The sequence below is a fragment of the Lissotriton vulgaris genome, chromosome 2_1, assembly GCF_964263255.1.
Source record: "Lissotriton vulgaris chromosome 2_1, aLisVul1.2, whole genome shotgun sequence".
In the NCBI taxonomy this organism is placed as follows: Eukaryota; Metazoa; Chordata; class Amphibia; order Caudata; family Salamandridae; genus Lissotriton; species Lissotriton vulgaris.
In genome coordinates this window covers 1852465147-1852487017 of record NC_141687.1, presented here as the reverse complement: position 1 = coordinate 1852487017, position 21871 = coordinate 1852465147, and the positions used below count along the sequence as shown (strand labels likewise).

At 43.8% G+C, this 21871-nt stretch overlaps 1 protein-coding gene across 1 annotated transcript in view; it reads right to left on the bottom strand.

Moving 5' to 3' along the window:
* IGDCC4 (immunoglobulin superfamily DCC subclass member 4) overlaps window positions 1-21871 on the bottom strand; it is a 732192-nt gene that overhangs the window by 523480 nt on the left and 186841 nt on the right. Inside the window, exon 2 of the mRNA XM_086958027.1 lies at window positions 16797-17114. Coding sequence (XP_086814153.1) covers window positions 16797-17114 — 318 coding nt within the window. The remainder of the gene's footprint in view (window positions 1-16796; window positions 17115-21871) is intronic.

Below are 21871 nucleotides of genomic sequence, written 5' to 3'. Positions count from 1 at the left end.
AGTGCTTAGGGGACAGCGCTATAGGAGCACAGCGCAGGGGCCACAAGTTGGGCAGTAGCAATCTGTAGAAGTCTTGTGCAAAGTAGCGCTTGGAGCACAGCTCTGGCAGCAACAGTTCTTCACAGCTCTGGGCAAAATAGCGCTTAGGAGATTACAGCGCTTTAGTAGCACAGCGCAGGGGCCACCGTTCTCTCAATATAGTGCTTAGGCAGAACAGCGCTGTAGGCCTCAGCACCTCTTCCCCTGGCACCCCGAATATAGCACTTGCGACATATTCAGTCCCACCAGGGGCTTCAGGGACGACAAGTCACGCTCCTCACCTCCTTCTGGGCACAGTCAAAGGTGCTCCTTGACAGTCAGATAAAGCGCTCTTCTTCTCCAGGCGCTCAGGAGCAGTCAGGGCCCAGGTGTAGCGCCCACAAGGCGCTAAGGCAGGAGAGCAGGCAGGCAGTGCTAGGCGAGGCCAGCGAGTACTCATCAGTACAGGACAGCAGCTACTCGAAACCATCATCCCCTGTAACGTGGCACTCCTACTGGTACAGCAGTCTGAATTCCAGCAGCGGGCTCTCACAGGCCCTCTGGACAGTGGAGGGGTACAGATGGGCTCAGGGGCTAGCACACAGGCCCATGCGGCGGTACCCCCTGGCAGCAGGTCCCCTCTCATTCAAGTCCATGCTCTGGCTGAGCACATGGTGGGTGGCACAGCCCCCCTATTTATATGCCCCTCACCCCACCTACCAGGCAGTAGAACCGTCTGGGGAAACTGGTTCTAACCGGCTCAGGGGGAATAGTAGAGCACCCTGGGTGCCAGGTTTCCCTCCAAAAGCTGGGGCTGCTGGGAAACAACAACTAGACTGGTAACCCACCTCAGTCAGGTGGCACAATGCACAACCATGGCATCCATTTTAAAAGTGACATTTTACCTGGGTGAATTCTTATAATGGGGGATTTACAGGTGCGTACACCATTGCATCACATTTGACATTTGTATTTCACATTCATCAACTTGACATGTTTAAATAGGCAAAATCAGTCTGCGCACGCCATTGCGCAGCAGGTATTATGGCATCTCACAACACACATGGCCAACACATTTCTCTGCCATGGGGGGAGATATCCTCAAATAGAGGGGTGAAAAGCAAAAAAATGTCAGGGAAAAGGGCCAAGTCCAACAGCTCAGATGATACATTATTCGACTCTCACTGGGTTTGCAGCCTCCAAATCGTAGAATTCTCTCCCGTCCCTTGCCATCGAGCCTCATGCGCCTCATATCACCTCGCCTACTAAAGCATTAAGAAGTTGTTGACCTCTTCTACGAAGTTTCCACTCTTCCAAAATCCCCCTAGTTCCTATTTTAGAGTACTTTACGCTCAAGAAACTTTTTTATCTGGACTCCTGATTCTTCTCTCTAGGTTTATCAGGTCAAGAAGCTTTTAATTCATTTCCTACTGGTAGGGCTCTGGATAGATCCCAGATCCATTTCTGCCGTAGGTGTTCCCAACATAGGGCCTCCATGGTCTGCAATGACTTTTGGGTCTGTCAAGGCTGTTCTCCTTTATTATCCCTCTGTATGCCAAGCAGACTTACACTCTGCCTGCTCAAAAGAGAAGGGGGGCTCGGAATTATATATAGGGATAAGATAAGGGCAAGACTCTAGACCATGAATAAAGAAGACTGTGATTTTATCCTTCTGGTTCAAAATAACCAAAAAGAAATTTGTTAGAGGATATCTTATCTTTCGCCCATCAGGCCCCAGAACTAATTTCCTTAACTCCATCGGCACCCTTCTAAAAGATGAAATCTGTAACATTGACTTCATGGTCCTTGGAGATTTAAACTTTCACCTGGAGTCACAAAAAGATAAAGATACTATGGCCCTGCTAGAAATTACGAATGACTTTGGTCTCCCCCAGTGAGTACATAACGCTACCCAGATTGCTGGCCACACACTACATGGCATCTTTTCAAACAATAAAGCCATTGCTGATCTAAATCTTCTTCCACTTTCTTGGTCGGATCACGCCGCCATCTTCTTTAAGATAAGAGACAATAGAGTGTGGACAAATATAGATTGCAATCAACTACAGCTACATCTCACGGAAACTCTGTCTCCCCCTCCTGCATGATCCTGAGATAGCCCCTCTGGGTTACTTAAATTGGTTTGACACTGCGCTTGGACAAGCAGTGCCCAAAAAAAAGGTTAATCAAGGCAAGAAAAAGCCCTCAGCACCTTAGTTTTCAGAGGCACTCCAGCTAGAAAAACAAAGCTGGAGGCGAAAAAAGAGTAAATGGAGACTTAAAAATTAATCTCACGATAAGGAAGCATTTAGACTTTCGTTATCCATACATAAAGCCCACTTGATTAAAGAAATAATAGCATTTTTATCTCCCAGATAGAATCCTCCTAAAATTCCGCCATCCAAAAATTCAGCTATGGAAGTTTTCAAGATTTTCAATGCCAACTCCAGCCTACGCAAAAGTAGGGAAGGTGTTGGAATAGTAAACTATACTATTCCTTATGTTAGAGCGCCATTTACTGCAAGTCGATGTAATGACTTGCATAGTAATGGCATTGTGTGGTAACAACGCAGCCGTTGTAACAACCACGTTGTGAAGGTATTGCGGTATAATGTCCGCGATGTAAAGGTTGTTTCCCGTGAAAACAATACAACCAACAACACCCCCGGGCCTCTCTGATCACCTTCATCCAGATCACGATATTGCAGTTTGAGAACCTCATCCTGCCCACCAAGTCTGGATCTCAGGATGGTCCTTGCTAAAATCCATCCTGGATCCAAAAGGCAAGGTTCTGGCAAGTATTTGTAACTCAATGTTCGATACAGGGATTTTTCTAACTTCTTCTAAGAGGGATATTTCCAACTTCTTCTAAGAGGGCTTCCATTCTTCCTCTTTAAAAAAAAAGCTAGTCTTGATGCAGAAGATCCCTCCAACTACCGACCCATTTCCAGACTTTCTTTCACAGCTAAAATAATTGAGAAAATGATTAATAGTTAACTGACCCAATTTATTAAAGAGAATAATCTGTTGGACCCTGCACAATTTGGGTTCAGATCGGAAAATAGCACAGAGATGGCTCAAATTGAAGCCACCAATGAACTCAAGATCATTTAAGACAGAGGAGGAACGGCAGCTCTGATCCTGTAGGATCTCTCAGCAGCTTTTAAAACTGTGGACCACCCTGCTCTGATTTCTTGCCTGGAGACCTTAGGCATAAAAAGTATGGCTTTGGAGTTACTCAAATACTTTTTAAATAACAGGGAAAATACGGTGAAACAGGATATATTTAGCTCAACACATTCTCCCTGCCTGGTGGAGTGCTGCAGGAATCTTCACTCAGCCCCACCCTTTTTAACTTGTATGTAACAGAACTAGACTTCCTGATTCAATCATTTGGCTTCTCTCTCACCTGATACGCAGATGATACGCAGATCGTTTTATCTGCCGCAAACATTGTGTCAAATTGAACTCTGACAAAAACAGAAGTGGTCCTTCTAGGAAACAATCCCAAATTCTAGTCTACAGCCAGCTGGCCAGCAGAATTGGGCACGCTTCCCTTGCCTCCTCTCATGGCCAAGACTCTTGGGGCGATTCTTAATGACAATCTAAATTTTAGCAAGCAAATTAATGCAGCTCTATCGTCCAGGTACAATACTCTTAGAATCACAAAAAAGAGTCTACATGTTATCCCTATTAATTCCAGGAAAACAGTTATATCTTCTTTAACACCTTGGCTGCTAGGAGTTTCATGACAAGGTCAGCTCGTCATAAGCACAGCTCCACTGTGCCTCATGACGAGCTGACCTTGTCATGAGCATGGAAGGGGTTAATCCTTTCCAAATTAGATTACTGTGATGGTCTATACATTAAACCTCAGACACAACATATTAAGTACTGCAGAATTCTGCCACTGGACTACTGCTTGGTCTCCCCAAACACCACTAAGTTTTCCAAGCCAGCAAAGATTTGCAATGGCTGACGCTTAGGAAACATATTAAATTCAAAGCACTCTGCTTTACATTTAAGCTCTTGTATGGCTCAGACCAGAATCTTTGAGACAAGCCATTTCCTGTTATGTCCCCAACAGGAACCTCAGATCAATGAGATCCTATAAAGTTACCACCTTCAGATATAAAACAACTAAATGGGGTTGAAGCAGCTTCCTTGCTGGGGCTACCAAACAGTGGAATCTCTTACCAATACACATTAGATCGACTTCCTCACCACAGGTTTTCAGAAAGCGCCTTAAAACCTGTATTTTCAATCTTTAGTCTCCTACTATCACACACATTTCTCTGACTAGCTAGTGCCAAGATACCCTTGGGTATACGTTCCGCTCTACACGTTTTCTAGCATAAATCAACTAATAGAAGTCTTTTTGGGAAGGAACTCTCCTTATTTTTCCCAGTCTAGCTGAATTTCTGTGTCTGATTGTCATAGGTAAAAAGTGCAGTCAATTCCTTACAGATGCCTCTGCCTTCCACCATCCATTCAACACATTCGCCCCTCTGGGGATGAATGCTCTTGTGGTCATTCCCTCAGATTTCTACCTCTCTTTCTCTCTCTAAATGTCTTACTGTCAGATCTCCCCACTCTTTTCTCCCTCTCCCTTCACTGGCCTTTCCCTCAGTTCTCCTTACCTATGCCTCCCCTCTTAATCAGCGGTGAGTTCTTCTCCCATAGCTGAATTAGAAACATCTGGTGAGACCAGAACTTTCCCTTCTGCTGCCCTACTTATTTCTTTGCACAGTTCAGTGAATGATATACCTGTCGTCCAATCAAGATTCTGTGTTACCGCTAAGCTCTATTTGCTTAGTAAACCTGTCCTTCATGTTGGTATCCCATAAAATGTGCAATCTGCTTCACCTTGAGCAGCAGGAGCCCTTCAATCACTCTCATAAACAAGCATTTGCAATGCAATAGGTCTCGCATTAGGAAAGTTTGAACTATTGGTATTGTAAATTACAATTTTTTAATTTATGTGTTGGTTTTGAAAATAGCGAAATTAATAGCTTTGTCATTTACAATGCCAATAGTTATAAATTTTGCAAATGTGACACCGATAGCATTTGTAATACAATATGTGTTGTATTTACGTGACTTAGAGGTATTGATATTACAAATAACAATGGGTTTTAATTTTTTTAATTATTAATACTTGAATAAAAGTTATTGTAATGTATAATGGCAGTAGCTTAAACTTTTGTAAATAACTTTTGTGAAGATGATGTTCAGTGTATTATATTGTGTCGAAAATCCAAAAACAGGAGTAAAATATTAACATATTTATGTGACATTTGTAATAAAGCTTGAAACATTGATAGAACATATTTGAACCAGTTGTTGTTGAATGGTTGCACAGATTGATGCTGTGGTGGCAACGAGTGATGTTGTGGTTGCAACGAGTGATGCTGTGGCATTCAGTGATGCTGTGGTAGCGCATAGTGATGTTGTGGTGCCCCTGAGTGATGCTGTGGTGGTGCTGAGTGATAATGTGGTGATGCGATAGATAGATAGAGGGAGGGTGATAGATAGATAGAGGGAGGGCGATAGATAGATAGGAGTGAGGGCAACAGATAGATAGATAGATAGATAGATAGATAGATAGATAGATAGATAGATAGATAGATAGATAGATAGATAGATAGATAGGAGTGAGGGTGATAGATAGATGGATAGAGTGATGGCGATAGATAGAGTGAGTGCGATAGATAGAGGGAGGGCGATAGATAGAGGGAGGGTGATAGATAGAGGGAGGGTGATAGATGGAGGGTGATAGATAGAGGGAGGGCGATAGATAGAGGGAGGCCGATAGAGAGATAGAGTGAGGGCGATAGATAGAGTGAGGGCGATAGATAGATAGATAGATAGATAGATAGATAGATAGATAGATAGATAGATAGATAGATAGATAGAGTGAGGGCGATAGATAGATAGAGTGAGGGCGATAGATAGATAGGAGTGAGGGCAACAGATAGATAGGAGTGAGGGCGATAGATAGATAGATAGATAGATAGATAGATAGATAGATAGATAGATAGATAGATAGATAGATAGATAGATAGATAGATAGATAGATAGATAGAGGGCGATAGACAGATAGTGTAATTATGTGGTGTGTAATTATGTGGCTCTGAGTGGTATTTTGAGTGTATGTTGCGTTGAGCGCAGTGTAAATATGTAGCATATAATTATGTGGCACTGAGTGGTATTTGGAGTGTATGTTGCATTGAGTGCAGTGTAATTATGTGGCATGTAATTATGTGGCACTGAGTATGAATTCTCACAAATATGTATCAAAACTGAGGCCTGGAGGCAACCTGTGATGACCGGTAGGCTGGGAGCATTCCTGAAAGGTCGGTGTCACTGAAAAGCAAGTACTCTGGGGCAGAGTCAGTCATACAGCGGGGTGGGGTGAGTCACGCTGGGGGGGGGGCACTCTGACAGGGCGCAAGGGCTGGCGCAAGTATTGGCAGGCGCACGGCTGACACAGACTTACAGATAATTGATTACAGCAAGGATTCAAACCTGATAAGAACATAAGAGATGCAGAAAGGGTTAACAGTGCAACTGTAGGCTGCGAGTTATGAACTGAATTTGATGGCACTTTGAAAGAGGCAAAGTACATGTGGCAACAGTAAATATTTTAAATAAATAATTCAGTGAAAAGAACTTGTAATATGTACTAAAATCCCACAGTTTGAGAAGTCAATACTAAACTGTGCACACTATGATGCTGCTTGTGTTGGATTGCACACACCAATAGAATATAGCGGGCTTAAATATTACCTCCTGGATTGAATGTGAGGTTTGAAGTTCTGGGCATTCTGAGGATAAATGTGGCCCTAAAAGTGCGCAGTCTCACTGGCCTTGCAGTGGTAGCCTCTTGAAGGAGGTGGAGTGGAGCAACTCTGTCTGATGGGAACAACGGAGGAAGGTCCTCTGTCCCAAGCAGAGAACACAAAGAGTTTACTGCAGTGACTGCCTGACCGGAAGGACTCTAGTGGGTGTGCAACATCCAGCTGAGGCAAATGCGAAAAGCGGCACATGAACCAGAATGAAGCGATAATTGACAGAGGAATGAGGCAGTTCCTGAAGTTCACGTGGGTCAGGAATAAGCTCAGCATATGCGTCAAAGACCCAGGCAGCATAAAAAACAAGTCTGATTGCAGGGGCAGGGGAGCGACAGCCTTTGAATTCTGATGCCGAGGCACGGACAAATGGTGGTGTGTGGTTTGTGATGTGTGATGTGGCTGGCGATGATGTGCACGCACCTGGCTCAGATGAACTGTATGCGATCCACAGTGGGTAGACTTTTTAGGTCTGCTTACTATAAATCTCGCCTATCATCCCTTTGGGATGTAATAGGCGAGACCTAAAAAGGTAAGTGCATTGGCCCATGGCATGGGGTTGTGCTCCTTGTACAATGCTACAGGGAAGAGACACTTTACACTATTTTTGGATGTATTTAGGGCAAAGATACCTGCAACTCTACTGTACGGAATTGAATTAGTGGAGTTAAAACACGGGATTTTTGCAAAAAATTGAAGGAAAGGTACTAAGAAAAATCTCTTCCCTTAATACAGCATGCTCTGTATCTTCATGCAGGCTGGAATTCGGACTCCGAAGTTGTTGGGTACAGGGGTTGATTGCGCTTGTAAGATGGGTAGCCTGTCTGGCTAGAGGTAAATCTGGTTCCCTACAAGAAGCCATTAAAAGGGAACTCTTGGGTGACTTTAACGAGTCCTCTTTATTAATAAAAAACTTTAGAAAAGCAGTAAGTCTGTTAGGGCTGGATGTAAGCACTTTGTTTTTACTTACTCCCTCGGAGCTAAAGTCTAAACTAAAATGTGCATCTTGGGAACTCTGTTATAAATTGGACATGCTCGCCCAACCGAGAAAAAAAGAAAGGCAATCACTGTCAACTACATATACACCAAAGCTGGCCCAACAATACCTTACTTGGAATATTCCCCATAGAGTCCATAGGTTATGGTACCTTTTAAGACAAGATTTGCTTCCACTAAATCTCCTATCTGCAAAGTGGTATGGTGTATCTCCAATATGTAATCTGTCATAATGCTGTACAGGATTGTAATCATGTCTTGTTTATTTGTCCTGCACTACGCCCATTGCGTTACAAATGGTTAAAACCAATTTGCCTACAACTAGGAATTTTAAATGTAAAAACTTTTTTCCATGCACTTTATTGTCCTCCTAATGAAATGTTCTGTTTCAGAATTTTTAATTTCTTTAAAGGCTTTTTAAATATTTATTAATGATACATAGGGCGATGTCAGATGATGCTCGACCAGTGGATAAGAAGTGTTTCTTTATTGTACTCTTTTGTGTGATTTTATTGTATGTAATGTTGTAGATTGTGCGTTTATTTTATGTGGCCCTCATTGAGAGCCAAAAACAATAAACTTTTGACTATTTGACTATTTAAACTTTGAAACTTTGCAAGTGGATTCCTCTTCCCTAACAATGCTCTACCGCACGAAATTCCTTTTCTGCAGGTCTGACCTCAACTGATGTTTTCTCCATATTGAGTGCTCCTTTTGTTCTCCTGGCATCTGAATGATTAATATTTTGAAAGACATACCAGCATTAGCTACCAATTATGGCTTAGTTCCGATACAGTAAACCTTTGGCATCCTACATGTGGAATCTTTTTTCATTGTTATGCAAAATGCTCGAAATAATTTTAGATTTGTAGGGGGTACAAACTAAGCACCTTGCTCTCTCACAAATCGTTTGGAACATCATAGTTCAAGACATGGAACACTGTGCCCCAGCATGGCATTTCAAATGCACTGGCCCATTTCCCTATGTCCTGTAATCCAGTTTGCCAATGGAAGTGCCTGGGACTTCTTCAGGCCATTGCTTGCAGATACTCAACATCTCATAAGCACAAAATAAGATCTTCAGAGGTGAAGATTCATCACTGTGTTCCACTAAATTTATGAACTCAAGCTACACTGATGCCTTTCAATAGACATTTTAAAACTTCTCTTTACTGGTTATTCCTGAATTACTCGACCTCTTAGTTTTTTACTTCAGTTTTTCTCCCACTATGTTCTTTGAATACATCTTGTTGTCTATAAAGAGCACTTTTAATACCCGATAGTAACAACAGCGTTAAATGAAACCATTGTATAGACAAAACAGAAGCACCAAGGCCTAACATTTGGATTTGGATTTGGAGAAGCTGCAAAACAATAAGGGGCAAGACAGACGGACAGAAGAACCCAAGATAGAGAAAAAGAATGACCATGAAGAAATTAGTAAACAACTTTGGAAATTAAATGGCGAGGACATGAGAGTGTGAGGAGTTAGGGCTTAAGAGAGAGACATCATTGTTTAATGTTCAAGGTACTTGGGCTAGCTTATTGGCCAAAAAAGCAGAGATCTGCCCTCTGCTTATTAACATTATAGGCAGCCTCCTTCAGTGGAGGCTTGCATCTAGGGGATGAAGGGGGTGAGTGTGAGCAAATAAAATAAAAAATAAACACTTACTGAACACAACCTCTGCTCCAGACCTCTTCTTTCGTTGACTACAGGCAGCAGCAAACTCCCTTGACCAATCCTGGCACTGCTCACATGCTGTTCATCCGCATGAGAGCAGCGCCCTGATTGGAGGAAGTGGCCTCTCTCTGCGTTCCCCAGCACACTGGAAGCCTTCACTTGCTCTCAAATTAGCTGTTAAAAAAAAGGTAGGTTGAGAGATTTATAGTGTACACATCTTGCTGGCCTTCGTAAGATGGCCGTCGAAAGAGAAATGCACTCTATGAACAGTGCACAGTCAGCCCTCTGCCCACCACTCTTTCCTGCTACCACTTAGCAAGCCCGCCCCGTCCTGACATCCGGTTCAAGACAGGATGATGAAAAATAAAATAGTAATAAATTGCCAGTTTATTTTTTATCTCTCGGACTTTGAGGGGCATTTAAGTGGGGGAGCCGCCCCAGGCGAATTCTCGTCTCCCTAATTCACACATTTTATATCAGAGCCCAAGCAAGAAGTAAGAGTTGGAGGAATGGAGGAAGAGACAGAGCGTTCTGAGGCACTCTAAAAGTTCTCTAGTTGGCCAGGATTCTGTGGTGGCAGTCCTTCCAGAGTCCGGGGAGGTATCAGAACGGAGCCTAGAAGGCTAAACCTTAGCACTAGCCTGGTCTGGGCTTCCACAACTCAAGAACTCTCATCCTGGGTTTGTCCGGTTATTTAGTATTTTATTAGTTTTAGTGCCTTTGAATAAAACATTCAACAAAATCCTCTTCTAAGGCGGCTCAAATGTGGTTTCTTTTATCTTGTGTCATCATGTGCACAGGGTACTGGCAACTCTGCAGTACTGTATCTTTAAAGGCATATTTTATTCCTGGCAATCGCTCAGTTGGCAGTGACACCACAAGGCTCACCCATAAGCAACCAAAATGGAAAGCTTACTTCCAAATACTACATCACATATCAGTACTCCATTTTCTCTCTAGATTCGGATTATATCTACTTCAACAATTGAATTTGGTGTTTCAAATTTGAAATGATGTCTCCAAACCTCTATATTTTACAGTGGTTACTGTCTTCTGTCCTACCCAGCACGTGCCCTGTGGTATTTTTCGGTTTTCATATTTTCGGTCATGTGGTCAGTCATAAATGAATGGAAACAAACAGAAGCTAGACTCACACCAACGATGCTTTGAACGAAGAAGGCATTGTCAAACTACGAGTTTTGCGCAAAGACCCATAATTCTCGCAATCATATAGCCAACAGAACATATTAGGCAGAGTATCGAGCACAAATCCAACAAATGTCAGCATTTCATAAAATTAGTTATCCCAAAGTCCACAAAAATACCAACCATGAGAATAAAAAGACAATCAAACCCCACACAAGGAAAAACATGTAAGTTACAACAACGCACATGCAATTGATTGTTTGTTTATTACGGAAACTTGGCTATCCGAGTGCTCCAACCCGGATTTAGAAACAAGCTCTCCCCCTGGAATACACTATATCCAGACTAGACAGAACAGGAAAAATAGGGGGGGGAATTGCGATCATCTATAAAGAACATCTAAAATGTACCACGTTACACACCCCTGAACTAAAGGACGCAGAAAGCCTCTGCTTCAATATTAAAATAAACAATCACACCACCTTTGCGGGATTACTGGTGTACAGACCCCCTGGCCCTATGGGCCACTTTTTAGACACTCTTGGTGACTTTCTAAGTCCCATGGTGATACGTTATGCCAATTTCACACTTCTAGGTAACTTCAATATACACCTAGAAATGGAGAACTGCCCAAATACAAGATATTTCAGGGAAATCACAAACTCCCTCGGTCTAAAAATCATAATAAAGGCCCTACCCATCAAGCTGGTCATACCCTGTGTTCTAATGCTACTAACATAGTAATGATGGAGTAAGGATTCGCACGTAAAGTGACTTGCTCTTTCTCATGAACCTCGTTAACTTGTAATAGTATTAAACCAACCCTGTTCGTCATTAATATTACACTTTTACAGTACACGCGGGTGTCCTAGAGACGCTTGCCTATGTGTTTATTAATCCTAACACCGCTTGCATACTACAGAATGGCCGCTTCGCAGAAATTCAGTCTGCGCATGCGTCGGTCATACCCATGTGATGTGACGCCCCTGCAGATTTGGAGGGAGGGTTCGTTCATGCGCATTGTAGCTAATATGGCCGCTTGTCTGTAATCACGCGTTCTGCTTGCCCATGCTGCTTTGCATCTCTATCTATTTCTGCTTAACCTTTAATCGCTATAGTTATTATGAAGTAAGGGGTGCAGTGTAGATTATCATGGTGTACATGTATTCTATTTTTCTGTGTTATTAATTTGTTTTCGCTTACTTTTCATGTACCGCGTATCTGGGGCCTGGGAGTGGGGAGCGGCGCCATCTTTGAAACCCATCACGACCCCGTCATGTGATGAGGGAGAAGTCAAACTGCGCAGAAGCAATACCCCGCCTGCTGGCTGCCAAGACTGGGATGCTCATGAGAAATGAACTGTGACCTGACCAGGGGAGCCGAGGTGTACCTGAATTTGAAACAATATTGATACATTACTGTGTGCGCTATTGTCCTCTTCTACACGTATGCCTGGGAACAGGAATGTAAGGGGTGGGTACTTGAAAATACATATTAATCATGGGAACCCAGAATTTTAGGTGGTGACTATGACCTAACCACTTCTCCTGACCAATCGTAAGTTGGGACCCTGTCACTTGCAACATTTGTGGGTGGTCTAGGGACCCGAAAAGGGTATAACTAGCCTAGTTTAGTTAGAGAAATTGTCTGACTTGTCCGAATAGCTGACCTGTCACCGACCCCACGACTCTATAGGTGATTGATACAGAGAGCTGCGGAGCGCTCTGTCCGATTTTCCACAAACTCCAAGGGGTGGAAATAGTCTTAAGTGCTGGCGGAGCACTTTGCTGGGAGATTCGAGAACCCAATCGGGGTTACTGACGGATTCCGTGCAGTGAGGGGGTAGCGCAGGCGTTGCATCCGAAGCTGCAGGTGTTGGTCGTGCCCTTTGGTGAGCCCAGTCCTGACCCAAAGTCCTGAGGGGTATCCTGTCCTGATTTTCCGTGAGCTGTACCTGCTCACCTACTGATGTCCTAAATCCTTGAGGGTCCTTGTCCTCGTCTTTTCCCGAAGCTGACCCGTGGCCACGGTTAGTCCTCATTCCTGTCCTAGGTAAATATACCTGTGGGTGTCCGTCTACTATCCTTTCTTCCTGCTCTTTAATAAAGCCTCTATGCCCATGATATTCTATCTGTTCTCTCTATTGATGCATATGCAGATTGCTTGTTAGTTTGTTCCATTTTTCCCTTTTCCTGTAGGGTATATTGAAACTGTTCTTGCGTGAATACTGTGTGATGAATATTTAGGACTAAGTTAGTTAGACTAAGATTAGGGTTTGACTCACTCATAAGCTTTAGAAATTCACAGGACTAATGTGTTTTAACTTACCTTCCCTAGTTTGAACCTGAAACTTAAATAGCATGTTCCCTGTTACCCTTACCCAATAATGTCCTATTGGTGTCCAATGGTGTTTGCCCTTATTCGTAGTTACATTATTTTTGTAATTCTACTTATTGATGTTTTGATCAGCATTTGCCTTATACTTTTGTCACTTTAAAGTTTACATTCTTACATAAACCCTTTAAAACGCCTCAGCTGTCTGTGGTCATTTAAGACTTTGAAATGTAAATAAATGAATAGAGTAAATGTTTAGAATTATCTTGTCACCTACCCTCTGATAGCTCCTGATTCATCAGGAAGAGTGAGTGCCTGTGGTAAGTCAGGTGCCATGGTAATAGTGTTACAGGAAACACATATAAAATACTGATAGTGGTGTGTAAACTCGCCCGACTCTCAAAAGTGTATTACAATCACGTCATGGGCCCGAGTGCGTGAAAATCTGGCAAACTCAGAGCCGGGTGACCTGCGCGCTCTATCAGTAACACTAGAGAAAATATGGAGAAAGCACTACAAAACAGAAGACCTGAAATCTTTTAGATTAGGATTAAATTCCTACCACCTACAAATAAGGGTGGAAAAAAGAAGCACTATACGCACCTTATTGAAAGGGCAGATGACAACCAAAAGTCTATTTTTACAATAGTCAAATCTTTTACCCACCCAGCTAGCCTAGACTCTGAAATACCCCCTTCACAGGATCTTTGTAACGAGATTGAAGAGTACTTTGAAAACAAAATCAGTGAGCTAAAAAACAATTTCTCTGACTGTATAGCCCAAGACCCCCCAGCCCAAAACCCAGGTCCAAGAGTAGAACTCAAATGTTTCAAAGAAATTAGCTTAGACGAATCTAAGAAGGCTATCCTTTCATGTAAATCAGGGTCCCCTTTCGATCCTTGCCCGCCTAAGATTCTTCACGCATTAATTGAGACTGTGAACCCGGTCATAAATCAAATTATTAATTCTACATTTGAAACAGCAAAAATCCCTGATCTTTGGAAAACAGCCGCGATCAAACCTCTCCAAAAAAAGAAGCTATCAGACCCCACCATACTTTCCAACCTAAGACTCATCTCTCTTCTCCCATGTCTGAGTAAAATAGCGGAAAACTGGTGAACACACAGTTAAACGAGTTCCTGGAAAACTCCAACTGCCTTCACCCCAAGTAATCAGGTTTCAGAGCGGGGCATTCAACTGATTCAGCACTGCTCCACACCACAGACACCCTGAAATGGGCTCTAGATAAAGGCAAAGAGGCGGTGCTGATTCTGTTGGATCTCTCCGCGGCCTTTGATACGGTCTCCCACAACATCCTGTTAAACAGACTGAAACAAATAGGAATAAACGATAAAGCCCACGAATGGTTAACCGCATTCCTTAGAAACAGGAACCAGGTCGTCACTCTGGGTAGGTATAAATCTACAGGGAAACAACTGTCCTCCGGGGTCCCACAGGGATCCTCCCTGAGTCCGACCCTTTTTAACTTATATATGTCCCCACTACTCACACTGATTGACTCTTTCGACATTGAAGCAATCAGCTATGCAGACAACACCCAATTGATTCTGACCCTGGATAAAAACTCCACTGCGGCAGAAGAAAAATTTCATCACTGCCACACCTCAGTCATGAAATGGATGGAGTCTAACCATCTCAGGTGTAACAGCTCCAAGACAGAGATTGTGTTGTTTGGGAAAACTAACAACTTTAACCCAACCCTGTGGTGGCCCAGTAATTCAGACCCGCCGCCCGCCACAGTGGACACGGCCAAAAACGTAGGGTTCAAATTCGACCCCACGCTTTCCTTTCACAAACAGGCACTCACAGTCGCAGGTACTTGTTTCCAAATCATTAGAATGTTGAGGAAATTCTTTGATCTGCTTCCCCTGCACACTAGAAAAACTGTGGCAGTGGCCCTGATTTTATCTCGCCTTGATTATGGCAATGGTCTATATGCAGAAACAAAAAAAATAGTGATAAAATACCTACAAGTGATCCAAAATGCCGCCGCCAGGCTGGTACTAGGACTCCCCAAACGGTCATCCTCGACCGATGCCCTAAAAACCCTCCACTGGCTACCAATTCATAAAAGGATCTTGTTTAAGATCCTAACCATCACCTATAACGCCACCATTGGAAGTGGGCCACACTATCTGAGAAATCATCTTGGACCCTACAAAACTAAACGAACCCTGCGGTCTTCCAATGAGAACTTGCTCACCAATCCCCACTTCAAAATGAAAACCCGAGGAGGGAAAACCCTGGCCACTCTGGGAGCAAAAGCTTGGAATCACCTGCCCACCCATCTAAGACACACCAACAACGAGCCCATGTTTAGAAAGCTATTAAAAACTTGGATCTTCAGCACCTCAGATCAGGAAATCTTAGCACTAATCTGATCCTTTCCTCAGTCATCCTATTTTCTGCACCTTCCCCTTCCTGTCTTCCCCTCAGTCTCGGTCACATAGCGCCAAGATGCTCCTTGGAGTGAACGCTGTGCTCTACAAATAACTAGTTCATTCATTCATCAGCGCTGGGCAAAGGTAGCATACAGTTGTACCTCACTGATATCACAACTCCTCTTCACTCTTCATAAAACAATATATCACTGGAAAAAAAATAATAGATGAACCAACACCCACACAAGAGCTACTCTCGTTTATATGGATACAGTGGTCTCTAACAAAATGGCATACACTCAATCCTCTCAGCACATAATTCAAGTACTGTAATGCACATACCAAGCTCCGAAAAAGGCACACCTGATTTGGTTAAGACCTTTAGTTGCACACACCCAAAACGCGCAATCTGTTACTACACACGCACAACCAAACAAATGCTCAAAAGATCGACACTACTGCAGAGTTAGGCAAAACATGTTTTTTTTTTATACCCGAGAATCGGCTCTGCAATGTGACAGAATGTGTGCGACCAAGGTAGAATTGTCCCTAAACTTGGACTGACCGATCTGAGAGATCATACCAATTGCCAGAGTTGTACAACATTACAAACCATAAGTTAGTTTGTTTTTTAAAGTGATAAATTCAGTTGGGTCCAGTGTCCTTACTCCCTCCAAACTCGGCAGGACCTATCACTTTCCAAACCACAGGTGGGAGATGCACGTCTGTGCAGGGATAACAGAGCTGGGCAGATCAGTTTAGGATTGCACTGGAACAGCCAGAAATACCAAATGTACAGCAATGGCCGAGTACATTCCGAAACTATACCAACCTTAACACTTGCACAACCTACTCATTATGAACTACCACCATAAACCACTAGGAACTGATAAAAATCCAGGAATCCAAAGAAAGAGGAAAATAAATGGCTCAAGTGGCATTTAAAAAGAAAATAAATATATTGCAGTAATCTATAAAGTAAATACAATCAGAATTACAGCAAACTATATATGTGTGAATTAAGGTGAGGGGTCTGACCCAAAACACAGCTCCAACTAAATATGCATTTTTCAAAATCCTAGCAACCAATCAGGAGGCTCGCTTCCAATTTTGCAAGTGGGTAGGAAGCCTCTTGAGCAGCTGACAGGTTTTCAGAGCTGTAGACCTACTATGCTGGGGCCATAATTTATTTTCAGGACAGTCACGACAATGGAAATGAATCCCATTTCAACTGATGCATACAATGCTATGCCTTGTGACCCCGCACTCTGAAATCAATGTTAGACACCCATCAATAAGATAATCTCTGCTACAATTGTACACTCATCCAATGAGGCCTGGCACGCGCACTTAACAAATATGACTTACTTGATAGCCTAACAAGGACACCACGGCTGATCACTGTGCCAACAGTGCTCTGTCGAACGCAAGAGTAGCTCCCCTCACTGCTGTCACTCGGCTCTGCTTGTCCAAGGTCATGGGGGGCCTGGGAGATGGATAGGGATCCATTGGGCAAAGTCTGCACATATGTCTGCTCTGGGATCTGCTGCCCATCCTTCCACCAGCTGATGTTGGCAGGCTGGTCTACAGGGCCCAGTTGGCAGTCCAGCACCAGCGGGCGTCCGGGCTCCAGGATCACCTGCACAGGGCCCACGCCGCAGCCTACACCCACAGGCTCCGAGGAACCTTAAAGTAGAAAAGAAAAACAAGTGGAGGTTAGGAAGAACCATTACTGCTTTCCATACAACTAAATGTGCTGGAGAACCTACAAAAGGTATTTGGTTCAATTGTTTAGATACAAATGTTTTTATAGTCATAAATATAGTTTATTGATTAATTTTGGAAAACCTTGACATAGTAATTACATAATTTCTTTTGGATAAAAACATAATTCTAATTAAACCCTTACACATCAATAGCCAACATAAATCTCGAATAATAAAGTGCTGTCAATTAAAGTAAATGGCATTACCTTAAAAGGTGATAGGAGAAACACGGTATCAGAACAAAGTTTACAATAAAAATAGCTCAATAAACAACTACATTTCTAAAAAGCTAATTCCTAAAAAGCAATCTCATAAGTATACAGCATTAATATTATTATAAATGCTTATGAATAATACAATGAGCAACATTAAATAAAATAGACCTATCAAGACCTATGAGAAAGTGCATTTAATTTGGCCAAATATCAATAACATAATAAGTACCTTAACTATCAATGGCCGCAATAAACCCACTCAGTCCTGTGGGAAAAGTGCTTTCAATGAGTGCAACTGACACAGTCACAATAAAAGAGAAAGCATACGGTAATGCTAAAGGGCTCATATAAAATGAAGATGCAGTAAGATATTAGGACTGTCAAGGTTTACCAAAGTCAATGCTACCTTGCTTAAGAGAGAGAGGGTGTTTATCAAGCTACATAAGAAGTCAAAGGAGCTTTAAGGTCTTCAAATGATCTAGGTATAGGTCTATCACATTTAAGAAACACATAAGAAAGAGAAAGGTCATGAATAGTCCTAGACAGAAGATGAGGACTTTACAGAAAAGGAATCTTGGAACCTATATGTTAAACCGATAAACAGTGGGAAATATCCGTAAGCGTAACAAGAGAACTGCTGGACAAGAATGTTTTTTTTAAAAAGCCTCAATGCCACACTTCGGGTATCAAGTCTAATTTTAGAGGCCACACTAAAGTATCATCAATAATTATAGACCACGCTGGAGACCCCACCCGGAGTATTGCGTTTAATGCTAAATACCACACCTGGAGTATTGTGTCTAATTCTAAATACCACACCTGGAGTATTGTGTCTAATACTAAATACCACACCTGGAGTATTGTTTCAACTCTAGAGTTCGCGTCTGAACGTATCATGATTAACAATCAACCACACCTGGAGCATCATATGGAGTTCTAGAGACTACAGCAGGACTACTGTGCCTAACTCTGATGACCACACCTGAAATATTTTTTTTTTAAACTTTTTAGGTCTCGCGACCTATCAATGTGCGCAAGCGCATTGAGCGGAGCGAGAATTCATGTCGGCAAAATCCTCGTCAAACCAAGGGCTTCGTTCCTGCGGTTTTCTTTAAGTTCATGTGAATCACGTGATTAAACAAGCATGCGCATTCACGGCCGCACAGCATATCAAAGGGCTTCGCCCAGCGTGTGCTCTGCGGCTTCTCCTCCCCTAATTATTCATGGCCGGCCGCAGGCCGGCCGTACTTTCAGTTTCCCGGCCTCTCCTCCCCTAATTATTCATGGCCGGCAGCAGGCCGGCCTTACTTTCAGTTTCCCCGTGTTGTTCTCTCCCTTGTTTTTTAAAGTGACTCACTGCATAAATTGCTCACTGCATACCATAGTAAAGAGTCCAGGACAAAGCCAGCTGTAATCCTAATAAACAAGAAATAACACGAAGTATTCATTTACTGTACACCTGTCTGCCTCAAGGCGCGTCATCTTATAAACAAGACCCAAAAAAAGGCGGACTCTGCAGGCTGAAGACAATGAAAGCCTTCATAGTAAAAATGACAGAGCAGACTAGTTAGGTAACATACAACGTAATTGTGCTTTTCTTCAAATGCATACTCAGTCAGGCCACAATTAAACGATGAAGGAGACTGCTGCAGATTGAAATAACCGTTTACACGCGATGTAATGGCAGAGTGAAAAATACCCAATATCCCCTCAATTAGTTACCGGGTGCCCGCCATTTCTGAAAAAAATCTGATTTCGCTGACCACGATTTTCCCTTAAAGCAATTCGGAAACAGGGTCTGAATGCGAGATCTTTAAGTTGAGACTTGCTGAATAATGCATTTGAAACGCACAAAGAAGAGTATCCATTCTCCTATTTCGTGTACCTTTTCGATCCTTGGGTGTTCCTAAAAATGTCGGCACAGGCAGGTGACGTTACTTCCTGGGTGACGTCCTTTCCGGCGCTACCGGATGTCCGCCCCGAAGTGCTTTAGCAACGGGATTGAAACGCAAGTTTTGAGGCTATTTGTTCAGCTGTATTTATTTTTTTGCAGATTTATATACCAAAATCAGCCCGAAGATATTGGAGAGGTTCACATGAACAGCAGTTACGTTACACAAGGACACATTCGTTATTTATGCATGACGCTGAGCTGACACCGGGCCTCGAATCCGGTTCCTCAGCTCCAAAGTCGGTAGCTCTAAACCCCAAGGTACACCCACTCCCCAGCTGTTGCAGCGGAGATAAAAGTACGTGGACACAATGCAGCTGCATAACATTTAGAGTAACCGAAAATAATATTTAAAACCAGCGCTCCGATTTACTTTTGAAATTGCACTTTTTTCAGCAAAAGTAACCATTTCTTTTCTTCCTTACACTTCAATGTATTCTCCTGATGTTTTGGACCTCTGCAAGAGTTTTCCTTGTGTTCCATCCACCATCACCTCCAAATCCACCTCCACATGCACCACCACATCCACCACCACATCCACCACCACGTCCACCACCACGTCCACATCCACCGCCACATCCACCGCCACATCCACATCCACCGCCACATCCACCGCCACATCCACATCCACCGCCACATCCACATCCACCGCCACATCCACCGCCACATCCACAGCCACTTCCACCGCCACATCCACCGCCACATCCACCACATCCACCGCCACATCCACCACACCCACCACCACCACATCCACCACACCCACCACCACTACATCCACCACCCCATCCACCACCACCACTGCATCCACCACCACATCCACCATCACCATCCACCTCCACATGCACCACCACCACATCCACCACCACATCCACCACCACATCCACATCCACCGCCACATCCACATCCACCGCCACATCCACCGCCACATCCACCGCCACATCCACCGCCACATCCACCGCCACATCCACCACACCCACCACCACTACATCCACCACCCCATCCACCACCATCACCGCATCCACCACCACATCCACCATCACCATATCCACTGCATCCACCACCACATCCACCGCATCCACCACCACATCGACCACCACATCCACCACATCCACCGCCACCACCTCCAAATCCACCTCCAAATCCACCTCCACATGCACCACCACATCCACCGCCACATCCACAGCCATATCCACCACACCCACCACCACCACCACATCCACCACACCCACCACCACCACACCCACCACCACTACATCCATCACCCCATCCACCACCCCATCCACCACCACCACCCCATCCACCACATCCATCACCACCACATACACCACCGCCTCCACCATGACATCCGCCGCCACATCCACCACCACATCCACCACATCCACATCCACCGCATCCACCACCACCACATCCACCACCACATCCAACACATCCAACACATACACCACCACTTCTACCACCACCGCATCCACCACCACCACATCCACCACCACCACATCCACCACCACCGCATCCACCACCACCACCGCATCCACCAACACCACATCAACCACCACCACCACCACCACATCCACCAACACCACATCAACCACCACCACCACATCCACCACCACCACATCCACCACCACCACATCCACCACCACATCCACCACCACTTTCACCACCACCACATCCACCACATCCACCACCACCACATCCACATCCACCACCTCCACAACCACCACATCCACCACCACCACCACATCCACCCCACATCAAAACAAACACATAAATAAAACAAGCACTGGCGTTGCCAATAGGTCTCGCAGTAGGAAAGTTGGAGCTATTGGTTTTGTAAATGACAAAGCCCTTTATGTTTTTAAAATGAAAACAAAAAAAAAAGGCATTGTTTTTTGCAATTGTAATGGCTCCAACTTTCCTACTGCGAGACCTATTGGCAACGCCAGTGCTTGTTATTAACAATCATTGACTTACAATCTGCAATAATGCCACAATACAGGTTCAAATCGGGTGCAGCAAGGTATGAAGACAGTTACATGACAACACACAGTAAGGTCTATCAGGGAGAGAGCTGTTCGTCTGGAGCGAGCGAAGTTGGCAGGGAATAGATGTCTCCTCTATATGAGTTCCAGGGTCCCCATATCTTGGACCACTTTCTAGGGCAACCCTGTGCAATAAACACTGTTTTTTCACCTAACATGCACCAGTCCATGTCTAACTTCCATTTCTCCAGAGTAGGTGGGATCGGGCCCCCCAGGCCTGGACGATATTTCGTTTTGCCACTATAAACCCCAGAGTGACCCATTGCGTCTGGTGCGAGTTAAGATCAGTTAGCTCCCAAATATTTAATAAACACCTTTGTGCCTAAAGGAGAAGGGGCCCTCCCATAACTGTGGTTACGACTTCATGTATCTTCCTCCAGTAGGACTGTATGTGTGTTCATTCCCAAATAATATGTAGGAAGGTTCCTATATGTCCACAGTGCCTACGGCAGTCTCCAGTGGGTGCCTTACC